The sequence below is a fragment of the Panthera leo genome, chromosome B4 (assembly GCF_018350215.1).
Source record: "Panthera leo isolate Ple1 chromosome B4, P.leo_Ple1_pat1.1, whole genome shotgun sequence".
In the NCBI taxonomy this organism is placed as follows: domain Eukaryota; kingdom Metazoa; phylum Chordata; class Mammalia; order Carnivora; family Felidae; genus Panthera; species Panthera leo.
Window position 1 is genome coordinate 140983212 of NC_056685.1, and position 15482 is coordinate 140998693.

Consider the following 15482-nt stretch of genomic DNA (forward strand, 5'->3'; position numbering starts at 1 on the left):
CCAGTTCCAAGCAAGGACAGGCCTTTGCTCCCAGAGACCCCCGATTGTCCCCCAGCAGCCTCCCTGACCACTGAAAGGCAGCACAGGTCTGTATCTGGGCCAGAAGCTGAGCCTGCCCAATGAATTCCTCAGCAAGGCAGCTGGGGTCCATCTGTGGGTGGCCATCCTGCCTTGTCCCTCCTCAGAACCCATTAGCCTGGGTGGAGAACCCAGTCCACCCCACCCCAGTCCCCCCTGAGCTCTTGGGGAGCAGGGAAGGTGCTATGCCGGTGATGGCTGCTTGTCCGCCTGGACACCCAAGGGATGGAGGCCATGCGGGGTCTGGTGGGGCCAGGCCAGCTGGGGATGTGGTGCACAGATCCAGCGACCCACTCCAGGCAGTGCGGACAGCCAGGCAGCGGGGCCTGGAGACTCGGGACACAAGCCGAGTGAGAGAGAACCCCTTTATTGTGAAACCCTGGTGCAGGCACTTGACGTTGAGGCCTCTGGAAGGTGGGAGGTCACCACCTCCTGCATAGGGTGCCACCACCCCACAGAGAAGCCCCTCGACGGAGGACCCACACCCCCAACATGTTGAGCAGGTTCGTGTCCAGAGCTTACTAGATCAGCTCCATCCTGGAAGAAGGGAGGATGAGGGTCACCCACAGACCAGAACCCCCGGCTCTCAGTGGCAGGGCCAGGTGGACAGAGGTAGAGCGTGCAGAGCTCTGGGCCAAGGTCCGGAGCCTGAGTCCAAGTCTGCACTGGTGTGTGCCCCCTCCCCCCGCCCCCTCCAGGCTGGAGCCCCCTGTGCCAACGAGCTCTTCACACCTTAGAAGCACCTGCAGCAGCCCCCACAGCCAAGGAGAAAGCGCTGGCTTTTGTCCACTGGATGCCGCCACCCGCCTGAGCCCCTCGAACGGTACACACAGGATCTCGGCAGCAGCACCACCACCCCTGCACCCCTACAGCAGGCACTGAGGGAAGGGGAAGGGACAGTGCGGCCACCTCCGTTCAGGCTTCTTGCTGGTCATGGAAGCTGGCCCTCCCCTCAGGCAGCCACGGATTCACACGTGCCTGCACACGCCTTGACACGTAGGTACCAGGAGCACACGTTAGTGCACACGTGCCACACACAGCACGGGTGAACACACGGCTCCAGAATGACTTTCTGATTTGATACCTGGTGGCTGTCCCTACCCTGCCAGCCTCCAGGAAAGACCCCGCCCGGCTTTCAGACTCGGGGCTCCGCATTTTCCAGAGTAGCGCCGTACTTGGGGGCTGAGAAGCTCTGACAACTAAGACCCCCACTTCAGTCTCCAGGGGGCCCTCCAGAGACAGTCCTCTGGGACTCAGGAGATCTGGAGACAGACACACTCCCCAGAGGGACCCCTTATGGCATCCAGGTGAGGTCCTGAGGGAGACCCAGATTGCTGGGAGGAGGCAGGGGGAGCAAGGACGCTCTGCCTAGACTCCTGCCCCAGTGGCTTGCACACAGGCACACTTCTGTGCGTTCACATGCATACGAGGACTGCCCACAAGGAGCAGTGTGCAGGCGAGGGGTCCCAGGCTAGGGTCGGGCCTGCTGGCCACAGCGGTGCTGGGAGGCACTCCTCGTGGGAATCCGGCAGGCTGAGGGAATCCTGCAGTTCGAGTGGCCAGCCGGCACATTCCCCTCACTGCTCAATATCCAGGCTGCCAGGTGACTGCGGTGGCTCCGGGGGCTTGAAGCTGAGGACCTCCTGGTAGGTGAGCTCTGGGGAGCCAAGGAAAGGGTGAGCTCCTGCGGTCGCTGGTGGCTGGCCCGTCTCCCCTGCTACCCCAGCCCATCACCCTGAGGGCAGCCTCAGCTGCCCGCCCCCCCTTCCTTCCGGAGTCTGCCCTGTGCTGCCCGCCCCCCAGACCCCTGCTGGACACCCCTCACCCCATCTCTACCTGCCCCACCCTGGGGGGGGGGCGGCGCTCTGGGAGGAACTAGAACACTTCCAGAAGGAAGCAGGCAACTCTTAGCCTCCGGGGGAATGAAGCCCTCAGGCCCTGGGCTCCACCTCTCCCACCCAGCCTTCCTTAAGCTCACCCTTCCACTCCTCCACGGTCCGCTCCTTGGCCTCAACGCTTTCATCATAGGGCTCAGCCTCGGGCTCATCGTCGGGGTCGTGGTACTGGCTGAAGTAGGCATGGGCCAGGGCCTCGGCCGCACTGACCCTCTGGTCACTGTCCAGCACCAGCATCCTTCCCAGGAGATCCACAGCTACAGAGTGGCCAGTGGAAGGGGGGTGGTCAGTTAGGCATCCAGGGCCAGACGTGGAGCCCAGCCCAGACCCAGGGCACATCCTCACCCAGGGGGTTGGCTCCACGGAAGATGCTCCTGAGGTCCTTCTGGGGCATGGGGGGCAGGGACTGGATGTATGTCCGGGCCTGGGGGCACAGAGGAAGGGCCTGAGGGGGCGGCTCACACCCTCCCTCCCCTGGCCCCAAGCCAGGCAGGCGCTTGCTGAGAGAAGCCCCCAGACTCATTCCCTCCAACAGGCCTGGACGAGAACATGCACAGACCAGAAGCATCTCCCACTTGGGGTTTAGCGGCTCGAGCACCCCACTTGGCTCTCGATGCCTGGAGCCCCGGGGCCTGGTGTTGCCCCACTGCTCTGGGCAAGGGCAATGTTGGTTAGTGCTGGGGTTATGCCCTCGTTGTCCCTCATGCCCCAACGAATGTCTTCCCTGTTCACCTGTTTCTCCCTTAAGGGGTCAGGCACTGCCTCAGGCTCCGTTCCGCTGTGACCCATGCTCCCCACAGGCTCCCTGGTCTACTCCCACAGAGCCCCTCCCTCCAGAGTACCTGAGGGCATGGTTAGCAGAGGGAGCCGGGAGCTGGTGACTCACGTGTTCCGATGATATTTTTGCTAGAACCTCAGGGCTGGGCGTGCCCACCACCTCCATGATTCGCTTCAGTTGGTCGATGTCTGCCTGGCTGAGGAAATGCCCACTGGCCAGGAGTAGACCCTTCCCAGCCCCCAGATCCCAGACCTTGGGACACTGCCCCAAACCTGCTCTCCTACAGCGGGAGGCAGAGGAGGCAAGACCAGCCAGAAAGGGCCAGTGCCACATCCCCTGACACCCACCCAGCAGAAAGGGACCCAGCCTGGGGCAAGGATACAGTCATTTCCTGGGAAGAGGGCCTTTCCCTGGAGCAGCTCAGCCATGATGCAGCCCACAGACCAGATGTCCACTGTTGGCGAAGGAGTCTCCATTAGTCTGCCCTCCCCAAGCCCCCCCTCAGAGAATCAGGGGGCTGTCCGGACAGTGCCAGCCTAGTGGCCTCTCCGTCACACCCGGGCCCAAAGACAGCAGCCCGCTTACTCCTCTAGACCCAACCCTGGGAGGGGGAGGAGTTAGCCCAAGACCTGCTGTGCTCAGTACCTCTAAGGTCTGTTTTGGAACGATGGTCCCAAATCTTGCCTGTCCCCAAGGCTGGACACAAGCACTCCCCCCCCCCCCCCCCACCGCAAGGTCCTTGGCCTTTGGCCCCATAAGCCCCCACCCTCCCCAGGCCCTGGCCTGCCTGCCCACCCTGGCCCAACACAACCCGTGTGCCCCCATATGGGCTGACATCACCTGTCTGGTTGTAGTGCATCCAGTTGAGCATGATCTCAGGTGCGCGGTACCAGCGGGTGGCCACATAGCCGGTCATCTCCTCATCAGCCTGGCGGGCTAGCCCAAAGTCCAGGATCTAGAGGGACCACCAGGCCTGTCAGTGCCTCCGGGCAGGCCCCCTCTGCCGGCCAGCAGGGTGACCGCCCCGCCCGCACGGCCAGCTCACCCTAAGCTCACAGTCCTCATTCACAGCCACGTTGCTGGGCTTCAGGTCCTGTGGGGCAGGCAGGGCATGAGCGCAGGAGCAGGGCAGCGCCAGCCCCGACCCTCACCCGGTGGCCACACCTACCCGGTGGATGATCCCCGCGGAGTGGATGTACTGCAAGGGGGAGACGGGGCGAGCGTCAGGCTGTGGCCACCACATCCCACCCTGCGCCCACCCGCGTGGCACCCACCTTGAGCCCGCGCAGCAGCTGGTAAACCAGGAACTGGACGTGCTCGTCGCTCAGCGCCTGGCACTTGACGATGTTGTTCAGGTCGGCGCCCATCAGGGTGGTCACCAGGTACCTGGGAGGGGTCAGGGGTCAGCACAGCCCCGCCTCCCCCCCTCCCCCCCACCCCCGCCCCGTACAAGCTCCCGCCCAGCTGCCACGGTGGCTGCCCCTCACACTTCGCTGAAGTCCTCAATGGAGGTGGCCGGCGTGAACACATCCAGCAGCCCGATGACCTGGGAGGGGGGTGGGAGTCAGGCCTGCCCCGCCCGGGGAGCCCCGCCCCGCCCCGCCCCGCCCCGCCCCGCTGACCCGCCCCAGGGCTCTCTGCTCACGTTCTCGTGCTTCAGGTGTTTGAGCAGCCGCAGCTCGCGGTAGGTCCTCCGCGCGTGGATCAGCGACTGGAAGGGTCGCGACAGCTTCTTCACTGCCACCTTCTGGCGCAGCCTCGTGTCGTAGGCCGAGCTGCAAGGCGGGCAAGTGAGGCAGCGCTGGCGCAGAGGGGGGACCCAGCCGTGCGCCCCCAGGCCCTGCTCCTTTTGGGCCTAATCTCGCCCTCTGAGCGCACTTTTGCTCTTAGGACCCCTAGGGTGCCCTGCCTTCGGTGCAGCCAGCCCCTGACCGGCCTGGAAAGCCTCTCCTCTGAGCCTCCTCTGAGCCTCCTCTGGGCCGGATCGCACCCTCCAGTCCGCCCCTTCCCACCAGTATTCAGGCCCACAAGGTCCTGGCCTGCCCCCGCCTGGGAGTCCTAGAGCAGGACCCGGATCTTCTCCCCCAACTCAGCATGAGGCTGGGGGAGGGTCTCCAATGACCAGGCCTGGAAAACAACCACTGCAAATTGTTCTCCTGTTCCCCTGTGGGCCCATGCATGGGGGGGGGGGGGGGGGCTCCCCAGGTGGTTCCAGAGCCACCTCCAAAGCCCCTGGACCCCCAACGCCTCTGAATATTCAAAATATGGACAAAAAACTGGCCAAAGGTGTTTACTGGATTATTATTTTTTAAGAATGAAAAAATGGACAACATGAAATGTTCAACAGAGGGTGGTATCTGGGCCCCCACTCCACTCCCCAGCTCCTCGCCAGCCTCACCCACCTACTCTTCCTCAGCAGAGACAAAATGGTCACTGGCATCATCTCCAAATGCAAATAGTCTGTCACCCCCACCCTCTCAGAGTCCCACTGCCCCCAGCGCTGGAGCCATGCTAACAGCCATGCCTTTACCAAGACTGTTTGGTCACTGATGCCCAGACCTTCCCTCTCTCCCAGTTTACCTCCACTCTCTAGGACCCTGCTTCCCCCAGGAATGAGTGTGCACAGGACAGGATACTCATGGGCCCAGGTGGTGGTGGAGGAGAGCCAGCCAGGTGCCTGGGGCACCCAGGCCCCTTCCCCCAGCCTGTCGCCTGCTGGGGAAGGTCCAAGTCACTTCTGGGGAGGCAAGCAGGGGAGTGGCTCCTCATGTGGGGCAGCGGACCTTTTCCCCCAGTGCTGTCTGCACAATCTGGTGACACAGAATTGGCACTAGGTCACCAGCTTCACCGTGGGAGCCCAGGAGAGGGCCGTCACCTGCACCGGGGCAACAGAGCAATGGGAAGAGACCCAGGCCTCGCTCAGGGAGCTGGCCCCCCCTAGGGACCCCTGAAGGTGGCTCCAGTTGAGAGGTGAATCCAGCAAAGACTGGTTAGTGGCGGGGGCCACTAACGCATCATCCCTGACCCTCTTCCTGCCCTTGAGGTCTTAGAAATGAAGTCAGAGGCCAGAGGCTGGACCGGCTGAAATGGCCAGCCTGCGGATTCTGACAAGCTGGCGGATGACTGCAGATGGGAGGTGGGGGTGGGGGGTGCCGAGCCCTTACACCAGCCCTTACAGCACTGGGACTCTGGAGGGGTTCAGGAAGTGCCACTGGTAACCTTCTGTCAGAGCCAGGAGTAAAGCCCCATCCCGAGGGGCTCTGGCCTCCCCACCTAAGACCCCCTCAGTGGACGGCAGCCACCAGCTCAGGCCTTGGTAAGGACCCCACTGGGTTTGGGGGGGGCACCTCTCAACATCCACATCCACACTCAGCCTGAAGGTATTGTAACTGCACCCCCACCACCTGGAACCACCTCACCTTAAGCCCCACCCCCAGTCCCTCCACAGCCCCACACAGGTTCTCAGCCAAACCCCCAACCCTGTCTCCCACTTCCAGACTCTGTCCTCCGTCAGGGCCCCAGGGCTCAACTGTGGGGCTGCGGTCTGAGCTCTCTGGGTGGGGGCAAAAATGGAGCAGGGGTAGACCCCCACAAGCACTGCAGGGGGAATGGCAGGCTTCTCTGATCAGGCCTGAAACCCCATCCAGAGTCTGAGACCCTTTGGAAAACAGGGGAGGGGGCAGGACCCAGGGGAGTTTTGAAGCCGATGTAAGGGGAGGGGTCCTGCCCTCCCTCAAGTTGGGCTTTCTCTTTTGCAAACAAAACCACCCATCCTAGGAACGGGGCAGACCCCAGAGCTGCCCAACCCTTGACGGGGGAGGGGGTGGCACCCTGGACGCCTGTTCGCACATTTAGGGGCCCGGGAGACCCGCCCTTTGGCCGGCTGTGACGCCGCAGGATTTGGGCCCGGTGGGGGTGCTCCGGCTGGGACGGGGGGAGAACGACCCCTCTCCCTCACCCGGAGCGGCGTCCGGTAGGAAAGTTTCCTTCTTCCTGCCCCCGACCCCCCATTCATTCCCGCGATCGGTGAACGGCCCGGGGGCGGAGGCAGGGCGAGGCCCCTCCCCAAGCCAGGAACCTCGCCAAGGGAGGGGAGGGGGCGCGCACTCCGTCCCGCCCGCACCTCCCCGCCCTCCCCGCCCTCCCCGCCGCCCCTACCAGACCGAGCCGTAGGCGCCCGAGCCCACCGGGCGCAGCCCCTGCAGCCGCTGAGGCACCTCCCACACCGTCTTGTTGAGTTCCTGCCGGTAGAAGCCTGCGCGCGGGCCCGACATGTCCGAAGCGGCCGCCGCTCGGCCCGCGCCCCGCCCCGCGCCCCCGCCCCCGCCCCCGCCCCGCGCCGGAGCCCGAGCCCGAGCGGAGCGGACGGAGGGCGGCGGGAGGAGGCGGCGGCGGGCGCGGCGCGGGGCGGGGCCGGGGTGGGGGTGCGCGGGGACGGCCGCGCGGCTTCCTGCCCCTGCCGGGCGGCGGCCGGCCGGAAGCCAGCCCTGCCCTCCCCTCCCGGGGTCGCGGCCGGGGCGCTTCTGCCTCCTGGGGTCCGCACTGGCCCCAGCGTCCTCCCGCGTTCGGCCCTCGGCCGCGCCCCGCCCCTGCCAGGCCGCCTCCGCTCCCCGCACCCTCCCCTGCCCGCACCGGTGCCGGCACCTCGGGTTCGCTCATCCCTCCTCTCCCCGCTCCTGCTCCGGGCCCTGCACGACACCCCACCCCCCAGCCTGCTCCCTCAAGATCAAGCCGTGGGAGCGGTTTTTCCATCGATGTAGAAAATGCTACCTAATCACAACTGGACACTTGACTGGGTCCCCCTCTGGGGTGTGCAGATGGCGGCGCCCTGCATCCCGGGCCAGCCTGGCTTCCCTCTCCCTTGGAGGCCGTTCTCGGCTTGGCCGTGTGGTTCCTCCGCTGGGAACCTTCCGTGGTCCGAAGCCGGCCGCTGGGCGCCGTCCGGCCGCCCCTGGGGAGAAGTGTGGCTGCTGGGCGGGCCTGGGGAACCAGCCCTGTCAGGACCAGGGACAGCGGCAGCGCCAGGGGACCTCGGAGGCGCTGCACCCATCAAATGCTATCCCCAAGTGTGTCCTTTCTGGTTCCTGGTACCTTGCCTCCTTCTAAACGCACCCTCGGCTGTCACCTCTTCCAGGAAGCCCACCCTGACTTTCCTATGTACAGAGGAGCTCCTCTGGCGCGTAACCGCTGTTACGCCTCCGCGCTCAGCGCGTTCCCCGGTTTCCTCTCCTGGCCTGGAAGGATTATTTCAAGCAGGCTGCTGTAACTGACGGGTGGGGGGAGATGTTCCTCATTCCAGCAAGACGGCCTCCCGCGACTGTCTGTTGCTCTGCACCCGCGTAGTTACTTTCCATTTTGAAGTGATACTTGTTCGCAGACAGCATTGTCCCCAGGACAGACGCCTCCTGGCCCTCTATGTTGGGAGGGCAGTGGGTACTGTCTGGGCTGCAGCCTCCTGGAAAAGTGGGAAATCAGGCTCTGCGTGGCCTGAACCCCCACCTCTCAAAGACAAACTAAAACCTGAGTTTTTACGTGAAATCTCCTGATTTTTAAATATTGGCAACCAAATTAAAATAAGACATCTCAAGGCAGTGCCAGGCAAACGGACATAACTGCCCAGCGAATCGAAACCCTAGCGGGGGGTGGTGGCTGGGTGGGGGGCGCTGGGTGGCTCAGGGGGTTAAGCCTGGGACTTTGGCTCCGGTCATGATCTCAGGGTTTGTGAGTTCGAGCCCCCCTCCCCCCCCCCCCCCCCCCCCCCCCCCCGCAGTCCGGCTTGCTGCTGCCTGCGCAGAGCCCGCTTGGGATCTTCTGTCCTCTCTCTCTCTCTGCCCCTCGCCCCCCAAAAATAAACATTAAAACCAAATAAAACAAAACAACTCTGGCGGGAGCCAAGAAACCACAAAGAGGGGCGCCTGGGTGGCTCAGTCGGTTAAGCGTCCGACTTCAGCTCAGGTCACGATCTCGCGGTCCGTGAGTTCGAGCCCCGCGTCAGGCTCTGGGCTGACAGCTCAGAGCCTGGAGCCTGCTTCCGATTCTGTGTCTCCCTCTCTCTGCCCCTTCCCAGCTCATGCTCTGTCTCTCTCTGTCTCAAAAATAAATAAACGTTAAAAAAAAAAATTAAAAAAAAAAAAAAAAAGAAACCACAGAGAAAGCGATCCGAGTCTCGCTCCGGCCAGCCTTGCGTGACTTCGGCCAAGTCCCGAGCCATCCCTGGCCTCAGTTTCCCCTCTGGGAGCCAGTGCTGGTCGGGCGGTGGTGGGGGGAGGAAACCGGTGTCGCCCCGCTCCGCCCCCCCCTCCAGAGTCCCCGCCTTCCCGGGGGGCGGAGGCGCGCCGAGCCCCGGGCTGCGGGGAGAGGAGGCGGCCTTTGTTAGCGCTAGGCGGGCGCGCCCCCCCTCCCCCCGCCCCCCAGACCCGCAACCAAAGCAGGTTCCCCGGGCGACAGGCTCCGCCCTTCTTCCGCGGCCCGGGGGGTGGAGTCGTGCCGCCCCTAGGGGAGCCTGCGCCCGGCCTCCCCCTACCTGCCCCAAATCCGGGCTGAGTGGTCGGAACTGACCAGAGCGGAGTGGACTACCCGGCCGGCTCAGTGAGTCAGGCAGAATGGAGACCCTCCCTCAGAATTCACCCCCGTCGGCCCACCTGGCCCCAGGCTGGCGGGTCCTGGCCAAGCTGCCTCCTGGGGAGGGTCCGGGAGAGAAACCAGGGAGTTTCCGGTGGTGGTTAGGGTGGGGAGAGGGCACAAAGCCGGACAGGTCAGGAAGTCCCCTGGAGAGAGACACCAGTGGAGCTGAGCCAAACTTTCAGACCGTCCTGCCTCCCCGGGACTGAGCTCGGCTTGAGGGACAAGAAAGGGGGAAGGTGGTCAGGGAGGAGGGTTGAGGCAGGCTGGGTGGGGCCACAGCAGGGATTTCATTTTTGCTCTCAGGGTGATGGGAAGCTGCGCTGGACATTTTCACAGCGTAATCCTGGCCACCAGGTCCGGAGGGTGAGAGAGGCCTGAGCCTAGAGAAGTCGGTGGTCATGGCGTGGAGAGCAGCGGGCAGCGGCAGGGGCAGCAGGTTGAGGATGGGGCGCAGATGGGGAGGCTACACCCAAGGGCCTCCTACCCAGATGGAAGCCCTGAGTCTCAGGACCCCCCATCCCTGGTCTCCCTCCACCCTACACTCCAGTATCAAGATCCCACTCTCTCCATGTCCACTCTCCCCTCCACTGGCCACTTGCTGGCCTCCTGGCTGCACTTCTCCCTGTGGTCAGAATGAACTTCCTAAAAAGCTGATGTGGCTCTATCCTGGAGGCCTGGTGATTTAGGAGAGGGTCCTTCCTCGCCCTTAAGCAAGCAGGGTGTGGCCTTAGGCTGTTCCCTGCAACTTGGAAGGAAAGGTCACTGAAGTTGTGCGTGCATCCTCCCCCGCACCCCCCCCCTCCCCCCAGCCACTACATCAGGAGGAAAATGGTGAAGTGGAAACAGGAAGGCGGGTCATCCCTCAGTTTGACACCATCCTGACAACTCAAGGCTGGCCTGCCCCCTGCCACCTTGCACCCCAACATCTATGCCTTCAACAGCCGCATGAAAGGACAGTCCCTGGACCTCTTCATACCCCATCTGTTGGACCTCCAGCCCTTCCTGTCTCTAACCTTCACAGAATGGGAAGGGGGTCCTCACACTGCAGACTGTAGTCTGTAGGGGGCAGTAGTGGCTTCTTAGGGGCAGTAGTGGCTTGTGGAGGTCCAGTCTGGAAGCCAGGCCTCCTTGCCCCGGGCACCCCCAGCCTAGCACTTCCAGAGTCTGTTCCACCTGCTTCTGAACAGCTAGATCTCAGGGAAGAGGAAACCTCGTGTGGGTCGTAACAGTGTCATTTAGGGCTCCCTGGGGTAGGGGGTGTCAGCGTTTGCCTAGTACCCTTCCCTGTAGGAGAGACCCACCCTCATTCCAAGTGCACAGGGAGCTCACGATCAAAGGCCTAGCCTACCCCCAGCCACCACGATGCCCCAAGTGGAGGAGACGCAGTCTGGGGCTGCCCATCAACAACGTCCCCGCTGTCTGGGGACACAGCCACGTAGGCCGGGAAGCAGTTCGGACAAGATGGAACCCTGAGACACGTGAGCACCTGGGTCCAGCCAGATCTGAGGCGGGACCAGCAGCACGCCCTCATTTTGGAGCCGCCGAATCCCCTTTTGGCTGCGCGGTATTCCTGGAGCACCAGGGCTCCCTCGGGGCAGCCCGTCTATGCCATTTACTGCTGTGTTCCCAGGGCCCAGGACAGTGTGTACTGACCGCATGAAGCTGCTGCGTTACGCACACGCTTGTGTGCTGATGCTCCGGGGCGGTGCGTCTCATTGCTGCCGCCCTGCGTGCAACATGGGGGCCGGGAGCAACATGCTTCCTCCACCCCCAGAATCCTGGACCACCCCCTCCGTGAGGCATTGGCAGGGGGCACTACTCAGCCTTACTTTTGTCCCAGGCCATTCTGGGGCTGTTCTCGGGGCCAAGGAGCCGACCCTGGGGGACACAGGGCCCTCTCTCCCAGAGTCACCCAGTGTCTGGTGGGGTCTGCACACAGCAGTGACTTACTACCTGTATGCTGGCTGGACCCCCTCCTTAGAAAAGAGGATCATAGGTCCCTGACCTACCAGGGGCCCAGACAGTAGCCCCTGCCAGGCCCACGAGTGCCCCCCCCAGGCCCAAGCAGGCTCAGCCCAAGGAAGGCAGGCAGGGGCATCCTGGCCACCAGATGGCGCCTGATCCACACTCCCCTGCCTGGAACCAATCCTTCCAGGATCACTTACTGGCGGTGGCGCCCAGCCCCTTTCTGTGCCCCAGGCCGCATCTCTCAGCCCTGGGGCAGCGGGGAGGGCAGGGCCTGGACTCCGCTCAACTCTCCCCTGCCCCCCCCCCCCCCCACCAGAAAGCACATGCTGGCCTGAGGGGAGACCCTCGGGCCAGTGTCCACAGGAGGAATGGGAGTGGAGAAGCAGGGACTGCAAATCTGCTGCAGCCACAGGAGGAACCCAGCCACGCAGCAGAGTGAAAAAGACAGGTGTATTTGATTTACAATGAACAAGATTTACAAAAGGGGGTAGGGGTGAGGGTGGTCCCGGTGGAGCTGCTGCCAGACCCCTCCGACCTGGGCAGGGCCTCCGGCACGGCCCAGTCTTCCGGGTCCCCTCTGGCCACCTGGGCCTCGACGTCTGACGTCCAGCTTGACCTTTGAGGTGGGGCCCAGGGCACGGGGTCCACCCGGAGTGCCAGCGCCCCGCAGGGCAGGCCACGTGAGGTCAGGAAGGCTTCGTACCGTTGTTCTCCTCCAGTCCCGGCGGGGCAGACAGACACAGTCTGGGCGCGAGGCCCTGCGGGCCACAGGCAAGCAGACCCCACCCGAAGAGGCCAAACCCAGGAGTCTGAGGTGGCTGCTGGTGTTCAGACAGGGGGAGCTGAGGCCCCACTGCCCCCAGCGACCCGGCGCGGCGCCAGGGGCGTAAGGCACATTTGCGAATCGCGCGGGAGATGTGACACAGACAACACCTGATGCTGGTTCTGCGGGAGCTGGCGCTGGAGGGCGCACGGCACTATTGCTCAGGAGATAGATGCTACAGACGCGGAGGTGGGGGCTCCCCCGCTGCACCCACACGCGGATGCCCGGGGCTCTTCCCCTGCTGGTGAAGGGTAAGGGCCTTACCACTCGGCCTCGTTTCTCAGGGGCTGCCCGACGCCTGACACGGAGCATCACGCACCTGTGCCCAGAGTCAGTGGTGGCAGAGGCCAGAGGTCAGAGATCTGTGACTTTGTTCTCCAGCGCGGCCGCGATCTGCTGGAGGCGGAAAGCCAGCTGCATCTTCTGGGCGGCAGGGTCCTCCTCCAGGGCGTTGATGATCTGCAGGTGGGCCGCGTCAGACCACACGCCAGGGAGGGGGGCTGCCTGGGTGCTGGCCCCCACCCCTGGGAGGACACCCCTCACCTCGTCATAGTACTTCTGCGTGTACTGGTAGAGCTGGTGCAGGGCCACGAGGGTGTTCAGCGAGTCTGTGTGTGCCTGGGGGGTTGGGGGGGGGCGTCGGAGAGGGGCTGTGTGACCCCGCAGGTAGGAGGCTGTCCCCGGTGGAGGAAAGGGCTGACGTGTAGCACCCCAAGCACACACACACACGTAGGAGGGTTACAGGTACGTGGGACGGCCACAGACAGACATACGCTCTCACCCACAGACACACAGCAGTCGGGCCAGGTCAGCACGGCTCGCAAACCCCTTTCCTCGGGGGCACGCCTGGCCCCACCCCGCTTCTCCCTCCGGCAAGTGCAGTCTCCAGCGCCACTCAGCAGGGGGCTTTGGGGGAGGGGTGGGGTGCTCGGCCTGGATACGGTCAGTGGGCGCACACACACCCTGCATCACCTTCTCTTACCCGAGAAATCTCCGCCAAGTGCGTGTTCATGTCCTGGTCGCTGACCTGCACCATCTGCCTGACCCCCTTGTAGTAACTGCGGGAGAGCGGGCGTATGGTCGGGGAAGGGGTGGGGCAGCGGGTCCCAGTCACAGGCCGGAACCACCCCCAGGGGCCCCACTGGGTGGGGTCAAGGGTGGGTGCCCAGGGTCTAGCCGGGGGGACGGGAGCACTCACTCCTCCACCATCTTCTTGTAGGTGGAGATCTCCTTGGCGTAGAGGAGCTTGTTGCTGGGAGAGTCCTGTGGGGGGTCGGAGCCAAGAGATGCCTGAGTCGTGACAGAGCCGAGCTCGCACCCACCCAGGACACCCACGGAACAGAGAACCGGAGGTGTGGTGTGTGGGGGACAGAGGCCCAGCAGGGGAGGAGCGTCCAGTGCTTTGGGTACCCACGTGAGGGGAAGGCAGGGAGGGCCCAGGCTCTGCCCCAGCAGCCCCCCGCCCCTCCAGGGCAGCGCGGGGGCGCAGACTGGTCCACGTTGACCGCCAGAGCCCACAGGCCGTGACCCGGGCCCGCTACCTCCCACAGCCCCAGTTACCGTGCACTTGCCTTTCTCATGAGTTCGGGCCCCAAACGTACAAACCAACACCCCAAACTTCCCGGCACATCCCAAACTGACCTCCTCACCCGCATCACACCATGGCTTCCCCGGGCCACCCCCCACCCCCCACTACTCGACCCGGACCCTACAGAACTCCAGGGCAACGACCTAAATCTCCCCACCCCCAAAACTGCCCTCAGGGTCCACTCACGCGGCTCAGCTTGTGCTCTGTGCGTGTGCAGGCGTCCATGAAGGTCTGAGCGATGACTGACAGGGAAGCGTCCACCACCTCATGAACATGCACGTCAAAGATGAAATGGGGGTTCTTGAGAATGTTCACCCAGAACCGCAGTGGTAAACTGAGGCAGAGCGACAGGGAGTGAGGGGCTGCCGAGACCCTGGAGCAGGGCAGGCAGCAGCAGGATGGAGGAGCCCCCACCTGTTGGTCTTCCAGATGTGGATGGTGTCCTCATCCTTAATGTCGTGTTTCTCGGCCTGCTCGTCCAGAAAGTCGAAGAAATACTTAACAGCGGGCGGCACCGCATGCCCAGGTGCCAGAACGCTCTGGAAGAAGTTGTCCACAAACTGCTGCAGCGTGCCCTGCGGGGTTGGGGCAGGAGGGGGGGACTCAGCAGGGAGTGGGCGCTGGACCGTGTGACCGCCCCCCCCCCCACGTTGCTCCGCCCACAGGCCCCGCCCCCGGTGTGACCGTCCACATGTTGCCCCGCCCACACACACACACCGCACCCCCCCCCCCCCCGCCCCCCTCCAGCAGCGCCCACCTTGACAGAGAGCAGGCGGGTCAAGTATATCTCGGTGATGGCCTTGGTGCGTTCCTTCTCCTTCACGCTGCCCCGCTTGGACTTGCCCTCGTCCACCTCCTCCGCTGGCCGCACCAGGTGCCACACACGGTTCTCCTCCTCCAGGAGGGCGTGGCCTGTGGGGAGGCGGCACTGAAGGCCGAGACTGGAGCTCAGTAGCCCCCCGCCCCTCCAGGGCAGCACGGGGTGGGGGGGTGGGGGGGGGCAGACGGGTCCACGTTGACCTCCAGAGCCCACAAGAGCACAGGCAAAAGGAAGGGACTCACGCTCTCCGGGTAGATCCGGCTGGCTGTCCTCAGGCTGTTGGGAGACTCCCACCGTGGACAGGATGAGAGTGGCTCCATCCCGGACCTGGGGCATGCAGTCATGAGAGCGGGCCCCCCGGCTCCCCACCGAGGCTGGGGATGCAGCCCTCCCCCTGCCCAGCGCCAGCACTCACGTTGTAGTGCATCAGGGTGTTGACACGCTTCCACCGGCCCTCCCGCTGAGAGGTCAGGTCCAGGTCTGACAGGATCTGGGCTGTGGACCCAGGACGCCACTCTGGGAGGACACAGCCCAGCTCCTGGAACCCAGCCACACCCCGCCCGGCTCCCTCTTGCTGTCCCTCCACCCCACCTGCCCACCCAGGGTCCCCAGGGCAGGACCCCGCCCCACGGCACAGAGCTGGGTACACGAGGACCTTGCTCACCGAGGACCACGCTGTCAGCCTTAGGCCAGCGAGAGCAAGGCTGCGTACGGTACACCTGATCGATGATCTTCTCCTTGACCTGGGAGATGGTGTCACAGTTGAGGACCTTTACCGGGACAGCATCGGCGCCTTCGTCCTGGACGATCACGCTCACCGTCTGCCGGGGGACGTGGGGTGAAGAGCCAGTGTGGGGGGCCTCTCTCTTGCCCACCGGTGTGGGAGCAGCCTCGGGCACCCCCGTGGT

The 15482-nt window shown here is 64.2% G+C and overlaps 2 protein-coding genes across 7 annotated transcripts in view; both read right to left on the bottom strand.

The window, feature by feature from the left end:
* Positions 1-794: 794 nt before the first annotated feature.
* MAPK11 (mitogen-activated protein kinase 11) lies at positions 795-7043 on the bottom strand. 3 transcript variants are annotated; one of them, XM_042948211.1, is made up of 12 exons: positions 6910-7043; positions 4397-4526; positions 4239-4297; positions 4026-4137; positions 3920-3949; positions 3797-3844; positions 3592-3706; positions 3134-3205; positions 2860-2939; positions 2319-2397; positions 2057-2230; positions 795-1735 (listed from the first exon to the last, which is right to left on the bottom strand). In XM_042948211.1, the coding sequence occupies exons 1-12, from the start codon at positions 7023-7025 to the stop codon at positions 1656-1658; spliced, it is 1095 nt and encodes a 364-aa protein (XP_042804145.1). In that variant the 5' UTR covers positions 7026-7043; the 3' UTR covers positions 795-1655. The 3 variants fall into 3 exon arrangements, with proteins under 3 accessions (XP_042804145.1, XP_042804147.1, XP_042804146.1); XM_042948213.1 differs by lacking the exon at positions 6910-7043 and adding an exon at positions 6710-6836; XM_042948212.1 differs by lacking the exon at positions 3920-3949.
* A 4731-nt stretch (positions 7044-11774) lies between these two features.
* PLXNB2 (plexin B2) overlaps positions 11775-15482 on the bottom strand; it is a 29793-nt gene continuing 26085 nt past the window's right edge. For 3 of the 4 annotated variants that reach the window (XM_042948214.1, XM_042948216.1, XM_042948215.1), the window contains 10 exons: positions 15239-15395; positions 14990-15090; positions 14817-14901; positions 14512-14666; positions 14169-14329; positions 13941-14088; positions 13365-13429; positions 13149-13224; positions 12710-12784; positions 11775-12625 (listed from right to left, as the gene is read on the bottom strand). In XM_042948214.1, coding sequence (XP_042804148.1) covers positions 12521-12625; positions 12710-12784; positions 13149-13224; positions 13365-13429; positions 13941-14088; positions 14169-14329; positions 14512-14666; positions 14817-14901; positions 14990-15090; positions 15239-15395 — 1128 coding nt within the window. In that variant the 3' untranslated portion in view covers positions 11775-12520. The remainder of the gene's footprint in view (positions 12626-12709; positions 12785-13148; positions 13225-13364; positions 13430-13940; positions 14089-14168; positions 14330-14511; positions 14667-14816; positions 14902-14989; positions 15091-15238; positions 15396-15482) is intronic. The other variant, XM_042948217.1, reaches the window with a different exon arrangement.